At 42.1% G+C, this 11,296-nt stretch overlaps 3 protein-coding genes across 6 annotated transcripts in view; 2 read left to right on the top strand and 1 right to left on the bottom strand.

The window, feature by feature from the left end:
- Window positions 1-1,202: 1,202 nt before the first annotated feature.
- On the top strand, window positions 1,203-2,933 carry LOC113211171 (enoyl-CoA delta isomerase 1, mitochondrial). Its single transcript, XM_026429476.2, has 7 exons — window positions 1,203-1,354; window positions 1,527-1,683; window positions 1,770-1,894; window positions 1,974-2,120; window positions 2,207-2,325; window positions 2,410-2,591; window positions 2,666-2,933. Exons 2-7 carry the CDS (start codon window positions 1,539-1,541, stop codon window positions 2,824-2,826), a joined length of 879 nt encoding a protein of 292 aa, XP_026285261.1. The 5' UTR covers window positions 1,203-1,354; window positions 1,527-1,538; the 3' UTR covers window positions 2,827-2,933.
- On the bottom strand, window positions 2,862-8,537 carry LOC113211170 (ATP-dependent DNA helicase DDX11). Of its 4 annotated transcripts, XM_052273255.1 has the most exons (18): window positions 8,341-8,537; window positions 7,585-7,812; window positions 6,788-7,239; window positions 6,433-6,702; window positions 6,147-6,350; window positions 5,907-6,073; window positions 5,577-5,820; window positions 5,345-5,497; window positions 5,141-5,264; window positions 4,898-5,052; window positions 4,682-4,814; window positions 4,369-4,582; window positions 4,079-4,289; window positions 3,847-3,996; window positions 3,644-3,770; window positions 3,441-3,571; window positions 3,139-3,357; window positions 2,862-3,043 (listed from the first exon to the last, which is right to left on the bottom strand). In XM_052273255.1, exons 3-18 carry the CDS (start codon window positions 6,920-6,922, stop codon window positions 3,020-3,022), a joined length of 2,661 nt encoding a protein of 886 aa, XP_052129215.1. In that variant the 5' UTR covers window positions 6,923-7,239; window positions 7,585-7,812; window positions 8,341-8,537; the 3' UTR covers window positions 2,862-3,019. The 4 variants fall into 4 exon arrangements, 3 of the variants coding, with proteins under 3 accessions (XP_052129215.1, XP_026285258.1, XP_052129216.1); XM_026429473.2 differs by lacking the exon at window positions 7,585-7,812; XM_052273256.1 differs by lacking the exon at window positions 7,585-7,812 and having other exon boundaries at window positions 8,361-8,537.
- Window positions 8,538-9,337: 800 nt separating this feature from the next.
- The window catches only part of LOC113211172 (uncharacterized), a 4,626-nt gene continuing 2,667 nt past the window's right edge, over window positions 9,338-11,296 (top strand). Inside the window, exons 1-5 of the mRNA XM_026429477.2 lie at window positions 9,338-9,601; window positions 9,686-9,813; window positions 10,526-10,660; window positions 10,742-10,867; window positions 10,954-11,137. Of these exons, the coding sequence (XP_026285262.2) occupies window positions 9,415-9,601; window positions 9,686-9,813; window positions 10,526-10,660; window positions 10,742-10,867; window positions 10,954-11,137 (760 nt within the window). The 5' untranslated portion in view covers window positions 9,338-9,414. The remainder of the gene's footprint in view (window positions 9,602-9,685; window positions 9,814-10,525; window positions 10,661-10,741; window positions 10,868-10,953; window positions 11,138-11,296) is intronic.

Genomic DNA, 11,296 nt, shown 5'->3' with positions numbered 1-11,296 from the left:
CTCTCTCTCTCTCACACACACACACACACACACACACACACACACACACACACACACACAGACATTCCGCCTTCAACCCTACCATCTATGAATTTCTATCCTCAATATATCGTATAATCAATAAAGCACGACAAAAATCGGCCATTGGAAACCATTTTCGGGAAGGCCTCGAGACCTGGTGGTGAAATGCTTTTTGCAAAACTTAAGCCAGTGGCCAAGGTTTGTCGATTCGACGTCAACTGGACATCGGGAGTCGAAACGACATCGATTTTTTGCTCGATATTTTGACCATAAGATTCTAAATCGACGTCTATTAGACGTCTACTTGGCCTCTCCGTTTAATACACCTTAATCAAAGACTCCTCACTGGGAATCAATTATCGTGGACCCTTTTACGAAATTCTCTCGGTTAATTTTCTATTTACAAAAACTATTGTTTTGTTTTTCACAAATTACCAGACATCGTTATTTCACGAATTGCTTTGTAAAATCCAAAGCTCTATAGTGATAGAGGTTACTTCCATCCTTTAGCTAAAGCTAAAAAGTATGAAATTTGAATATTTTGTCAAATTTTACGACTTTTGACCCCAAAATTTGCACTCGTTACGAAATATATTTGGAACTTTGCGAAATATTTCTTAAATTGACACTTATGATATATTGTCGTAAAATACTTTTTACAGTGTAACCCAACATAAAATCCGCACCGCAGATCTGATTACTCTCCTATTTTCTAGTCCTCCAGAAGAAGGGTATGGGCAAGTCCCACTCGATAGGGTCTCTGCTGGACCCTCGGCCGCCCGACTGGCTCGGCTCGCCCCGCGCCTCGAGTCATACTTGCCGCCGCCACGCACGCCCCGGGGGGCCCTAGTTGCGTTGCCGGCCACTGGCGCCAGCGGCGCCACACGGCATATGGCGCGTTTTCCGATCCGCAGGTCATGCGCCCCGTCATGACAATCACAGTCGTACGTCGTACAGTCACTTTAGGCCCAAATGGTTAGCCGGTGCTAATCCGACTAGACGAGGAGCCACAAGACACGACCAAAAGAGAACTACAGATGTAAGTATGAACCAAGTATCCTTCACGGTGGACACAAATCGCGGATTTCGTTGAAATTTTCTGTCATCTCGGATGTGGATGCCTTTTACGAATTGTGTATTTTTCATATCTTCTTCTTTTGTCTGGGAACTGCCAACAACAGCTGTTTACAGGTGGAGGTAGAAGAAGAGAGTTCGTCGTAGACGTTTGACAACTCTTGTGAACTCTTGGACTCTGCACTGTGCATACAAGTCGCCCGGCCATTTTAACAGCGAATTATTTTTGCATCTTGTCTATCAACAAGCAGAATATTTCGTAAGTTTGGGTTCAAATTTTTGCAGGTTTTCTTTACTGGTACCTATACTTCCACTGACTGACATTTATTTAACCACCCATAATTTTTAATTAATATAATATGGAACTCAAATTTAACTTTAGTTAAGTACTTTGTTCTGCAATCACAATATCTTACACAAATCTCACACAGGTTGTCAGCACGATGGCGGTAGTTTATCGCAGCTGGAAAGCATTGACACAGAATGCGATTCTTACAAGAAGTGTATCCAATTCTCTCCGATTATATTCACAAAAGCCACCTGCACCTGTAGTACCCTTGGTGAACGTCGAAGTTGATGACAAATCAGGTACTTTATAGTGAAGAAATAAAGACCTATGAAATTGAAATTTGTAAAATTCAACTGACTTCAGTTGGTTGATTTGATTTTTGCAGGAGTTGCTGTTGTTACTCTGAATCGACCACCTGTAAACAGCTTGAACACTCCACTTCTCACTGAACTAGGAGCAGCCATTAAAAATCTTGAGGACAACAAATCAAGAGGAATGATTTTAACTTCAGTAGGATTACTTGTGCTTTCAAATCTTTCTTTAGCCACCTACTAGGTGCTACCTTTAATTTTTTCTTCCAACTTTATAGTCTTCCGATACAGTCTTCAGTGCAGGACTTGATATCTTGGAGATGTACAACACTCCGAAGGATCAGCTTTCGGCATTTTGGACCACTTTGCAGAGCACGTGGCTCTCTCTCTACAGATCATCCTTCCCAACTGTTGCTGCTATCAATGTAAGATATTGCAAGTACCTTTAAAGTTCAAAACAAGCAACAGAAATTAATTTAAAATTTAATTTTTGAAATCTATTTATTTGAAGGGTCACTCTCCAGCTGGGGGATGTCTCTTAGCACTTTCATGCGAGTACAGAGTTATGGTGGGACCAAAATTCTCGATTGGATTAAATGAAACTCAACTTGGAATAGTTGCACCACCATGGTAGGTTTCACTGCTCCCCTCTTCTATTTATCACACAAAGTGTACTTAACCCACTAAAATAATAATTGACTTTTGTCTGGGTAGGTTTGTTATCTGCATGCGAGATGTCATTGGCCATAGACAAACTGAATTGGCACTCACAACGGGTCGCCTCTTTTCTGCACCAGAGGCCTTGAAAATTGGTTTGATAGATTCAATGGTTTCAAACAAAGCTGAAGCAATGGCAGAAGCTCAAAAGTTCATTACTCAATTTGCTAAAATTCCCCGTAAGTACAGTTTGCTTTCTTTTAATATTCATGGCAGATGCATAAAGAGAATTAAAACTATAATATTTTTACAGCACTGGCAAGGAAATTAACAAAAGAATCAGTGCGTGGTGAAGGCATAAGATACATGGAAGACAATATGATTGATGATTTGCAAATATTTATGGATTTGGTGACCCAACCTAAAATTCAAAAAGGTCTAGAAATGTACCTCGCTACTTTGAAGAAAAAGTGAATGGAATTAATGGATGAGAAATTCAGTACGCTGGCTATGTGATTTATAACCTTATGTATTTTTGTATCGATTGATCAATAAAAAACATGAACAAGTAAAAATAATAATTTTGTAATTAAAATTTTTGTGAGCTATCCCAATATTTGTAAAATTTGTGCTTTTTAACTGTCAGTTGAAAACAAGTGTTGTAGATTCAACTCTTCCTAGCATTGAAAAACTGGAACAAATTATGGAACAAATTATGAAATAAATAGAAAAACTCTATTGAAGTAAATCCATGTCAGGAGGAAGGATTTGTTATAGAAATGTTACCTTTCTTAATGATGCAAATGCAGAACCAAAGCGTTCATGTGATTCAAGAGAACGTTGAATCCATGAAGGAAGAGCAGTTTGCCGGCTTTTCTGCAAATATCTTTGGTCAAGCAATAATACAGCTGCATAATCATCTTTGTGTCGCACAGCTCTTCCAATTGATTGATTCACAGCTTTCATACACAAATTTTCATAGTGCCTTTGACCACCACCTCTTCCCTTGAGAGATTTAAATTTAATTTATTAATTTTACATATGAGAAAAAAAAAACAATGCATTGGAGAGGCCAAAACATAAATTACCACTGTAGTATCAAGGAATTTCATTTGTTCCTGTAGTTCAACTGACTTGATATTAGGGAATGGAAGGCCCACCACCACTACACAACGACCTAAATCGTCACTGAAATTAAGGCCTTCACTTAACTTGCCACCTACAACAGGAAGAAAGATTGAGCCATATTTTTCAAATCAAGAAAGACAGTGAAGAAGAGAATATACTTTACCAATAACACTAAATAAAATTGCTCCTGTAACTTTGCTATCAGAAGGAGATTTAGAGCGCCTAATACAAGTAGCAAAAGAAGTCAAAACTTCATCAACTTCACTGGACTGTTTTGGCTCTCGAAATATCTGAAAAGGAAAGACTTATGAGATGAAAACAAGGCTTACTTCAAACACCAAGGAAGTGACAGTTTGACAGTCTGACCTTTTTTTTGGATTCAATTTGACTGATAACACCAGTTTTCTCAAAATGGTCAATAACATATTTTTCATAGTCATAGGAAGGAAAGAAACAGACAATGCCTGCTGGAATAAAATTGCAGATGTTTGTAAGCAGCCGCCCCATTTCATTTACCTGAGGAATTAGATTATGACAGTTAATCAAGAGAACTGGAAGTGTTTTACTTAACAACGTTCAATTGATATTGAAAATATACCATAGCCTTTGAATCCCTTTGAGCATAAGAAAAGTCAAAAGGTTTCCCACTTGGTCCTGACCCTAATGTAATAGGTAGAATGTTTTCAGGGGGAATGATATGCCCACATGAAAAAGTACTTATTCGATCAAGGCTACCTCCTGCACATAAAAAGAGCTGATCTTGAAATTCTGAAATAGGTTGCATGGTACCTCCAGCTACAATAACTGATCTAAGAATAGAAGAAAACTTTAGTGTTGGTACAACACTGCTGTGATTAATAAGAAATGTAAAATACAGAAGAGTTCTACCTTGCTTGGAGAACAATATCCTGAAAATGAGCAGCAGGATTCAGTAATAAAAATTTTAAAACACCTTTTCCGACTGTTTGCCCCCTCTTCAGCAATATGCGTCCATCATCAGAACTATTTGTGAGAGTTTCCATGAAGGCTACAACAGATAAAATTGGATTGTTTCCTCCCTCCGCGCTAACTACTTGAGGAGTAGAAATTTTAGTCTCTTCAACTGCAATTAAGATGAAGATAAAATTAAGTAGAATATGGAACTTGTTGAAACTCAAATTTAAATTTTACTAATAACAAACATTTTGAGTAAATAATTTACCACTTTGTCTTATCTCTGCATTCTTAGAATTTTTCGATGCCATCTCTTTCAGGAATTCCCTCATCCCCTGGTTTTTGTTGACAGGTTTAGAAATATTTACTGTAGTTTCATAACGAGCACTGAAGCCATGTAACTAAAACATGCAACAAATAAGTTGGTGTTTTTTATAGTGAAGTACGTACAAATCATGGGACAAAATTATCAATCTGTCCTAACCTTGTGAGATATTTTGCTACTTTTGCAGAATTCTAAAAGTTTGAAAAGGTTCAAATTATCTATTTCTGCTGACAAAACAAATTCTGGCAAGGTAAAAATTTTATTCTCTAGAACATTTGAAATAGCATCATCTGGATTTCCCCCTGCTTTGCCACCTGTAAAATATATCATGTATCACATGTCAGGAGTGCTAAAGATTTCTATAAAAGTAGTGAACCTCCTTAGATAGATAAGTATACATGCCTAGGATTTTAGTCAACTTTCCAAGCACAAATATTAATTGCCCGAGATGAAGAAGGGTCTTGGGATTGAATCGTTTCTGATATTTATCCCTATATTGTAGCAATTGACAATGTGCACGTGATAGCTGAAAAAAATTCAATCCTTACATAACAGTGTGGATGTGAAACATGTTTGAGTTAATTAAATATCTAAGTAGGTACATACCTGGTACCCAGAAACTTGAGCACTATGAATGTTTCCTATGGCTTCAAGAAGATTATGTGCTTCATCTATTATAATAACATTATTCTTTAATTGGATTCCACAGGCCTCTCGTGTAGATTTGTGGAGTATGGTGTTATACGGGACTACAACAACCTACAAAAACAGACAGAAAACTAGATAGTAAATGTAGGTAAGCTGAGCAAGATATTTGGTGGAATGATAATTAACGTACTTGAGCATCAGCAACAGATGCTCTGGTTGCATAGTAAGGACATGCTTTATTTTCCTTTCCTAGTTTTACTATTTGTTCAATATCCTGTACTTCAGTCAAAATATCTTCTGATAATAATTGAACATTGTTTCGATTCATAGCAGGACATCCTGATGTACCTCCACTTTTCCTAGCTTTTTTAGAAACTTGCCCATCAGAAGATGTGGAAGTAACTTTGTGGTTTTTCCTTTGAAGATCTAGACATCTGAAAAAGCATAAGAAAAACAAAATTAATGTAGCCTAATTTGGAAACCAAACTTCAGTAATATGTCAGTGAAGTCAAGTATGTACTTCTCATTGATGAGAGAAAGATTTTTCAACTTGTTAATACTTTCATTGATACAGCTGTTTTGTCTAGAAGCCAATGGCACAACTCGGATATTCTCACCAAAAGAACTCCTCTGAATTTCACCAATAAATTGAGCTAATTGAGAGTGAGTTCTGCTGCAAAAGTATATCTACACTTTCCTTGGTTAATTATAATAGAACTATGACTGACTTGTGACGAAACATTACAAAAATTCATGCTACCTTGGTGTGGTGTGGGCCATCGTTACTGTCCTCTTCATCAGATGCTTCTTCACTAACTGAAACATCATATTCCTCTAACAGCAGATCCTCATCTTCATCTACGTTCTCACTCTCTTTCACAGTGCTTTCATTAGTACGTTGTTTTAAATTTTGAAAACGTTGATTGGTTTCAGTTGATCTATCCTCTTGATGGTGTTTAAGTTTCTAAAATACAATTAATAAAGCTATTTATTCAGAGTTTAAATTATTGTAAAGAGAAAAATTTTAAGAGGTTACTTATTTATACCCTTTGCATGCTTTCTTTTCTAATTTTACTGAGTTTAGCACTGTGCTTATTAAGCAAGTCCAACTTGAGTTTTGCTTCAGCTTTTTTCTGACGAGCTTGTACTTCCTCCGCTTGTTGATTAAGCCAGCTAAATGGATCTTCATTAGATCCATTCTGTTCAGATGCATTATCATTCGAAGATTTCAGAATGGACTCCAGCTTCTCATGTTCGTTTCTCTCATGATCACACAACCAAGTCAACGCCCCACATATCAAACTTAATGATTTACCCTGGACAAAGTGAATCAGTTGAATAAGAAAGGAGTGAAGAAATAGAATTAGTCACAGCTCATCATAAATCATGACAAATACTCACAGTTCCCGTTGGACTCTCAAATATTCCTAGTTTTCCATCTTCTAGAGCAGTATAGAGAGCTGTCATGAAATCTTTTTGGATTGGGTATGGAGAGAATGGAAAGGAAAATGTCTCAGGAGAAAACAACTTCTCCATATTTTTGTTTGCTATTTAAAGATCATGCAACAAAGTGCGGATTTCGCGATCGTTTCGCTTGTCACTGTTATCTTTACTGTAACACGCTGAGAGCGGTAGAACAACATTTGAAATTGGAGATGAGCCTTCAGCACTCTATTGTTCTTGCCTTCAGTGAGCACTTGCCGGTAGTTGCTTATTTGCACTCCAGCCTCCAGTAGACGTTTGTGAATAGTGGATATTGCGAGTTGTGGCCGCTAGGGCGCGCTGGCGCTGATAACCATGCCATCTCAAGACGTTTTCCGTCGTTTCGACAAAAACAAGGAAATAATATACACCTGCAGTGCCAAAAATCGAAATATGTCAAACCACTTCTCCCTTTCCTTTTTTGTGGGTGTCAACTTACCATTGCCCGAGCCTGAGCGCTCAGCAGGGTGGGTGGGCGGGTGGGTGAGCCCGGCCACCACCGGCCACAGGCTGCAGCTTGGCGGGTTGGTCTATCCAGCGCGCTCGCGGGCGCTATCATTAGAGTGTGTAGCTAACTAATGCCGTCAGAGGTTTCAACACATTCCTTATTGCGGCTCATTTTTGGTGCCTTTGATTTAACATGACGTCGCTATGTGGCCTCGCTGTTGCTCTCACCACCCGCTACCCCCTAGTACAAAGTACACAGGTATACTTACCCGTGGTCGGGTATCGCTGTCGTTGTCGCTGTCGCTTTCCCTTGCCCGTTTCGAATTAGTGTATTTATACTCAATGAATTTCTTTTTCCCACGTAACAAAAGTGGTAAAAATGCAACGAATATCTAGATCGATTCCCAGGATGGTGCTTTGGAGGCTTCCCCGGGACACTGGCTGCTCGCTCGCTGGGGTTGGGGAGGGGGGCGGCATTGCGGGGAGAGGATTTGTTCCTGTGACATTCCAAACTACATTATTCTCGAAAGTTTTTGAAACGATGAGTGATGAGTTGCTTCTCCACGAGTGACGCGCGTGACTCTGCCTTTTCAGTGTGGCTAAGAAAATGCCCAATACAAGAGCTCAACGCCTGCAAGACTCGGGGTAGGCCACCCCGCAGTACTCATATGCACGGCAGGCAAGATGTTGCCTACCATCTAGGCGGCTGTTACGAAACGGCCACGTTCAGCTAAGGTCTCATAACGCCTGGTAGGCAACATCTTCCTTGCCATGCACCAGTGTGTACTGCGCGCGACGGCACGCATCGCATCTTGCAGGTCTATTACATTCACCACCAGGGATGGCGCTCTCCCCGCGCTCGCGCGTTTAGACGCTGCTCCGTTCACCCCCCTCGCCCGAGGAGAGGGGGAACGGAGCACCGTCTAGACGCGCGAGCGCGGGGAGAGCGCCATCGCCATCCCTGGTGGTGAATGTAATAGACCTGATGCACTTCATCGCATCTCAAATCCCACATCGCACCTCACCTCGCATCGCATGAACGCACCAAGCATTCACCATGCACCGTAAAATCGCGGCTGTGGAGCAGTGCGGTGGTGAGTGCAGGAGGGCATGCAGTTGTCATCTTCTCGGCACCCCCTACCAGCAAGCTCATACATTTCGAGAAATCGCGACTGTGTCCAGGTGCGGCACCCTCGCGTAGAGCGATTCGGTCTCTGTTCTGAAGTCTGAAGTCTGGTGATAATTTGATGTCACTGCAGAGGGGCGGGCAAGTGGAGAGGTGCCCACTTCCCCAAGTGCCGTGCTGTCTCGCTATCTAAAGGAAAAGCACAAATCGAAGTACTGTGGACTGTCCATGCACGTCAGTATGACAAAAGTCTTTCGCTGGCTTCTAAGAAACGTCGTCTGTGCAAATCATTAGTTATGCTATGCTATACACAAACTGCGAGGCATGCTATGATATGTCATTTAAAACGTCAGTAAAGCGATGTGTCTTGGACTGCAGATAGTGTCCAAGACGACTCACTCATTCCGACAGTTCGCGTAGTTGTTGCAGTTTAACAAAAGACACGACTTCTATGAAATTGTTATAATTGTTGTTGTTTTTAGCAAATTGACCATGAATATAAAATTCTCTGAAGGTACTCGACACTTCAAACAGGAAAATATGCGCTCCCTGCCCTGTCCAACTAAATCGAGAAGTTGTTCAATAGCTTGGATTATTTTTCGTCGTGAGGTTACTCCTGATTTTAATTGGTGATTCAAGCCCAAGCCCGTCCAAGCAGGACGACGCCGCCGGAACTCTTTTAATAATAGCGCGACTATCGCGGGTGCTCAAGTGCCCAAGCGATATACCAACCGGCCGATGCCCGAGGCACCAGGCGGGTGGCGGCTTGGGAGCACCGGCAAATCACGCTGTTCAAGGGTCAAGTACGGGGATGCGGTCTGGTAGTGGCAAAAGCACGCACATCCACGCCGCCTCGACGCAAGCAATCACGCCTACGTCGTTGACGGCCGCACCCCGTCCATTATCTCTCTGATTTTGTCCTCTTGAGCACGGCGGGCAGCTGGGCTCCTCGCTCACTCCCGTGTCCACCTCCATGGCTGCCGCCACGCTCTACCTCGTCGCGGCTCTGCTCGCGGCCAGCGCCTCCGCGGGGGCCGCCGCCGCCGCGGGCTCTGGAGTCGCAGACGACGGCGACGAGGCTCGGTACACTCTCCCCGAGGGCTTCCTGTTCGGGGCCGGGGTCTCCGCCGTTCAGACGGAGGGCGCGTGGAATACGTCTGGTGAGTGGAGCGCGGTTGAACGCGCAATTGTGAAAATAATAGTAACTTGGATTAAGCGTCAAACGTTAATGTGCATTATTCCAGGGAAGAAAGAAAGCGCTGCTGATAGGCTGCTGCACACACCCATTTTCACAACTCAAGGCAGCCATGACGTGGCGGCAGACTCTTACCATCGATACGCGGAAGACGTGAACATGGCAAAACAACTGAAAGTATGTCAATCATCCCCTCCTCCTCCTAATCCGAAAGCTCCATTTTCTGGATAGCGCGGCGAATATTCCCTAGCCTATATTAGATATAGTCCATACCGGCTGTCTCTACCCAAACGTTATATATTTCCCCGTGATGATAAATATTATCGTTCTAGTTTTGAGTTTGTCGATTAACGTTGCAGCTCAGATTAGTCGGTATTCAGTTCTTATTATTGCAGTTTAAGCGCGAGAGTTGAAGATAACAGTTCTTTGACTTTGCGCCAGTACTATTTTGTGTTTTACTATTTGAGCTTGAACTGTCTCTTCACCGGCCGGCCGCACGCACTGTTAGTCTTACGAAGAAAAATGCCAAATCCTTTGTAATACGAAGGATTTGGACGCTTCGTAAGGAGAAAATCCTTCGTAGGTACGAAGCATTTGGCATTTTGCTTCGTAAGACTTTAACTGTGCGGTGAAAACGGTTCGGGGGGGGGGGGGGCAAAGGGAAAAGTTTGAAGAGCACACATAATGTAAGGAAAATTCCTCCAAAAATATGGCAATTGTTTCAAAATTGAAAAACATCAACTTTCTCAAAATGCGACGAGTTTTTCTCAAAGTTTTTTTTTTTACAGGAAATTTTTACTGTCCCACTAGGTGTTTTTTGTTGTTTTTGTTGTGATTTCTTTTTTTTTTTTTTTTTGCTCGACACAAACCGTTTTTTCTCCGCCGACAGCTAAAGGTGTTCCGCTTCTCTATATCGTGGGCTCGACTGCTTCCGGACACGGACTCCAAGAACCCCAATAAGGAAGGAGTGGCATACTACCACGCGCTTCTAGACAAGATCATCGAAGCAAACATGATACCCATGGTAAGGAAAGGCGACCATCACCGACCAATCGTTCACCTTTTCTTGTGTCACATTGCGTTGCAAAATCTTTGTCGTTTGCAGGTCACACTGTACCACTTTGACCACCCCCAAAGCCTCCAGGATGAATTTTTCGGTTGGGAGGACAACAGGATGGTCGCAAAATTTGTGGAATACGCCGACTTTGTCTTTAATGAGTTTGGAAAGAAAGTCAGTACCCTAACCACCTAACGTTTTTATGCCCTTGTTCTAAGAACAGGCTATACATTGAAATCTCTCACTATTCTGCCCCTCAGGTGAAATATTGGACTACTCTCAACGAACCAAACCAGTACTGCATGTACTTCAACATGCTCTTCGTGTTGGGGGGAGTGTTAAAGCCAGAGCAGGTCGACATTCACCGCTGCATGCACCATACGACCCTCGCTCACATGAAAGCCTACCGTCTTTATAAGACGAAATATTTCACCGAACAGCAGGGTACGTGCTAGCGAGGCAGGGTAAACTGTAAATCTTGAGGTCACCCACCTGCTGGACACCCGGGATTTACAGAGTGCGATAGGCAGTCCCACAGGGCTGTGGCGTCACGCCGCTGCCTACCCGCCGGGCGCCTGGCAGAGTGCGATAGGCAGTCCCGCC

Source organism: Frankliniella occidentalis, unplaced genomic scaffold, assembly GCF_000697945.3.
Source record: "Frankliniella occidentalis isolate FOCC.00 unplaced genomic scaffold, Focc_3.1 Scaffold258, whole genome shotgun sequence".
Taxonomy (NCBI): Eukaryota; Metazoa; Arthropoda; class Insecta; order Thysanoptera; family Thripidae; genus Frankliniella; species Frankliniella occidentalis.
The sequence above is the reverse complement of the archived record's forward strand: the minus strand, read 5'-3'. Positions and strand labels throughout refer to the sequence as shown.

Excerpts from the sequence above, each read along its gene's own strand:
- LOC113211171 (XM_026429476.2), top strand. The coding sequence starts at position 1,539 with ATGGCGGTAGTTTATCGCAGCTGGAAAGCATTGACACAGAATGCGATT. Across the intron at positions 1,895-1,973 it reads GAGGAATGATTTTAACTTCA|TCTTCCGATACAGTCTTCAG; the intron begins GTAGGATTACTT and ends CCAACTTTATAG. Across the intron at positions 2,326-2,409 it reads GGAATAGTTGCACCACCATG|GTTTGTTATCTGCATGCGAG; the intron begins GTAGGTTTCACT and ends TTGTCTGGGTAG.
- LOC113211170 (XM_052273255.1), bottom strand. The coding sequence starts at position 6,922 with ATGGAGAAGTTGTTTTCTCCTGAGACATTTTCCTTTCCATTCTCTCCA. Across the intron at positions 5,498-5,576 it reads CATCTGTTGCTGATGCTCAA|GTTGTTGTAGTCCCGTATAA; the intron begins GTACGTTAATTA and ends CTGTTTTTGTAG. Across the intron at positions 4,815-4,897 it reads GTAGCAAAATATCTCACAAG|TTACATGGCTTCAGTGCTCG; the intron begins GTTAGGACAGAT and ends TGCATGTTTTAG.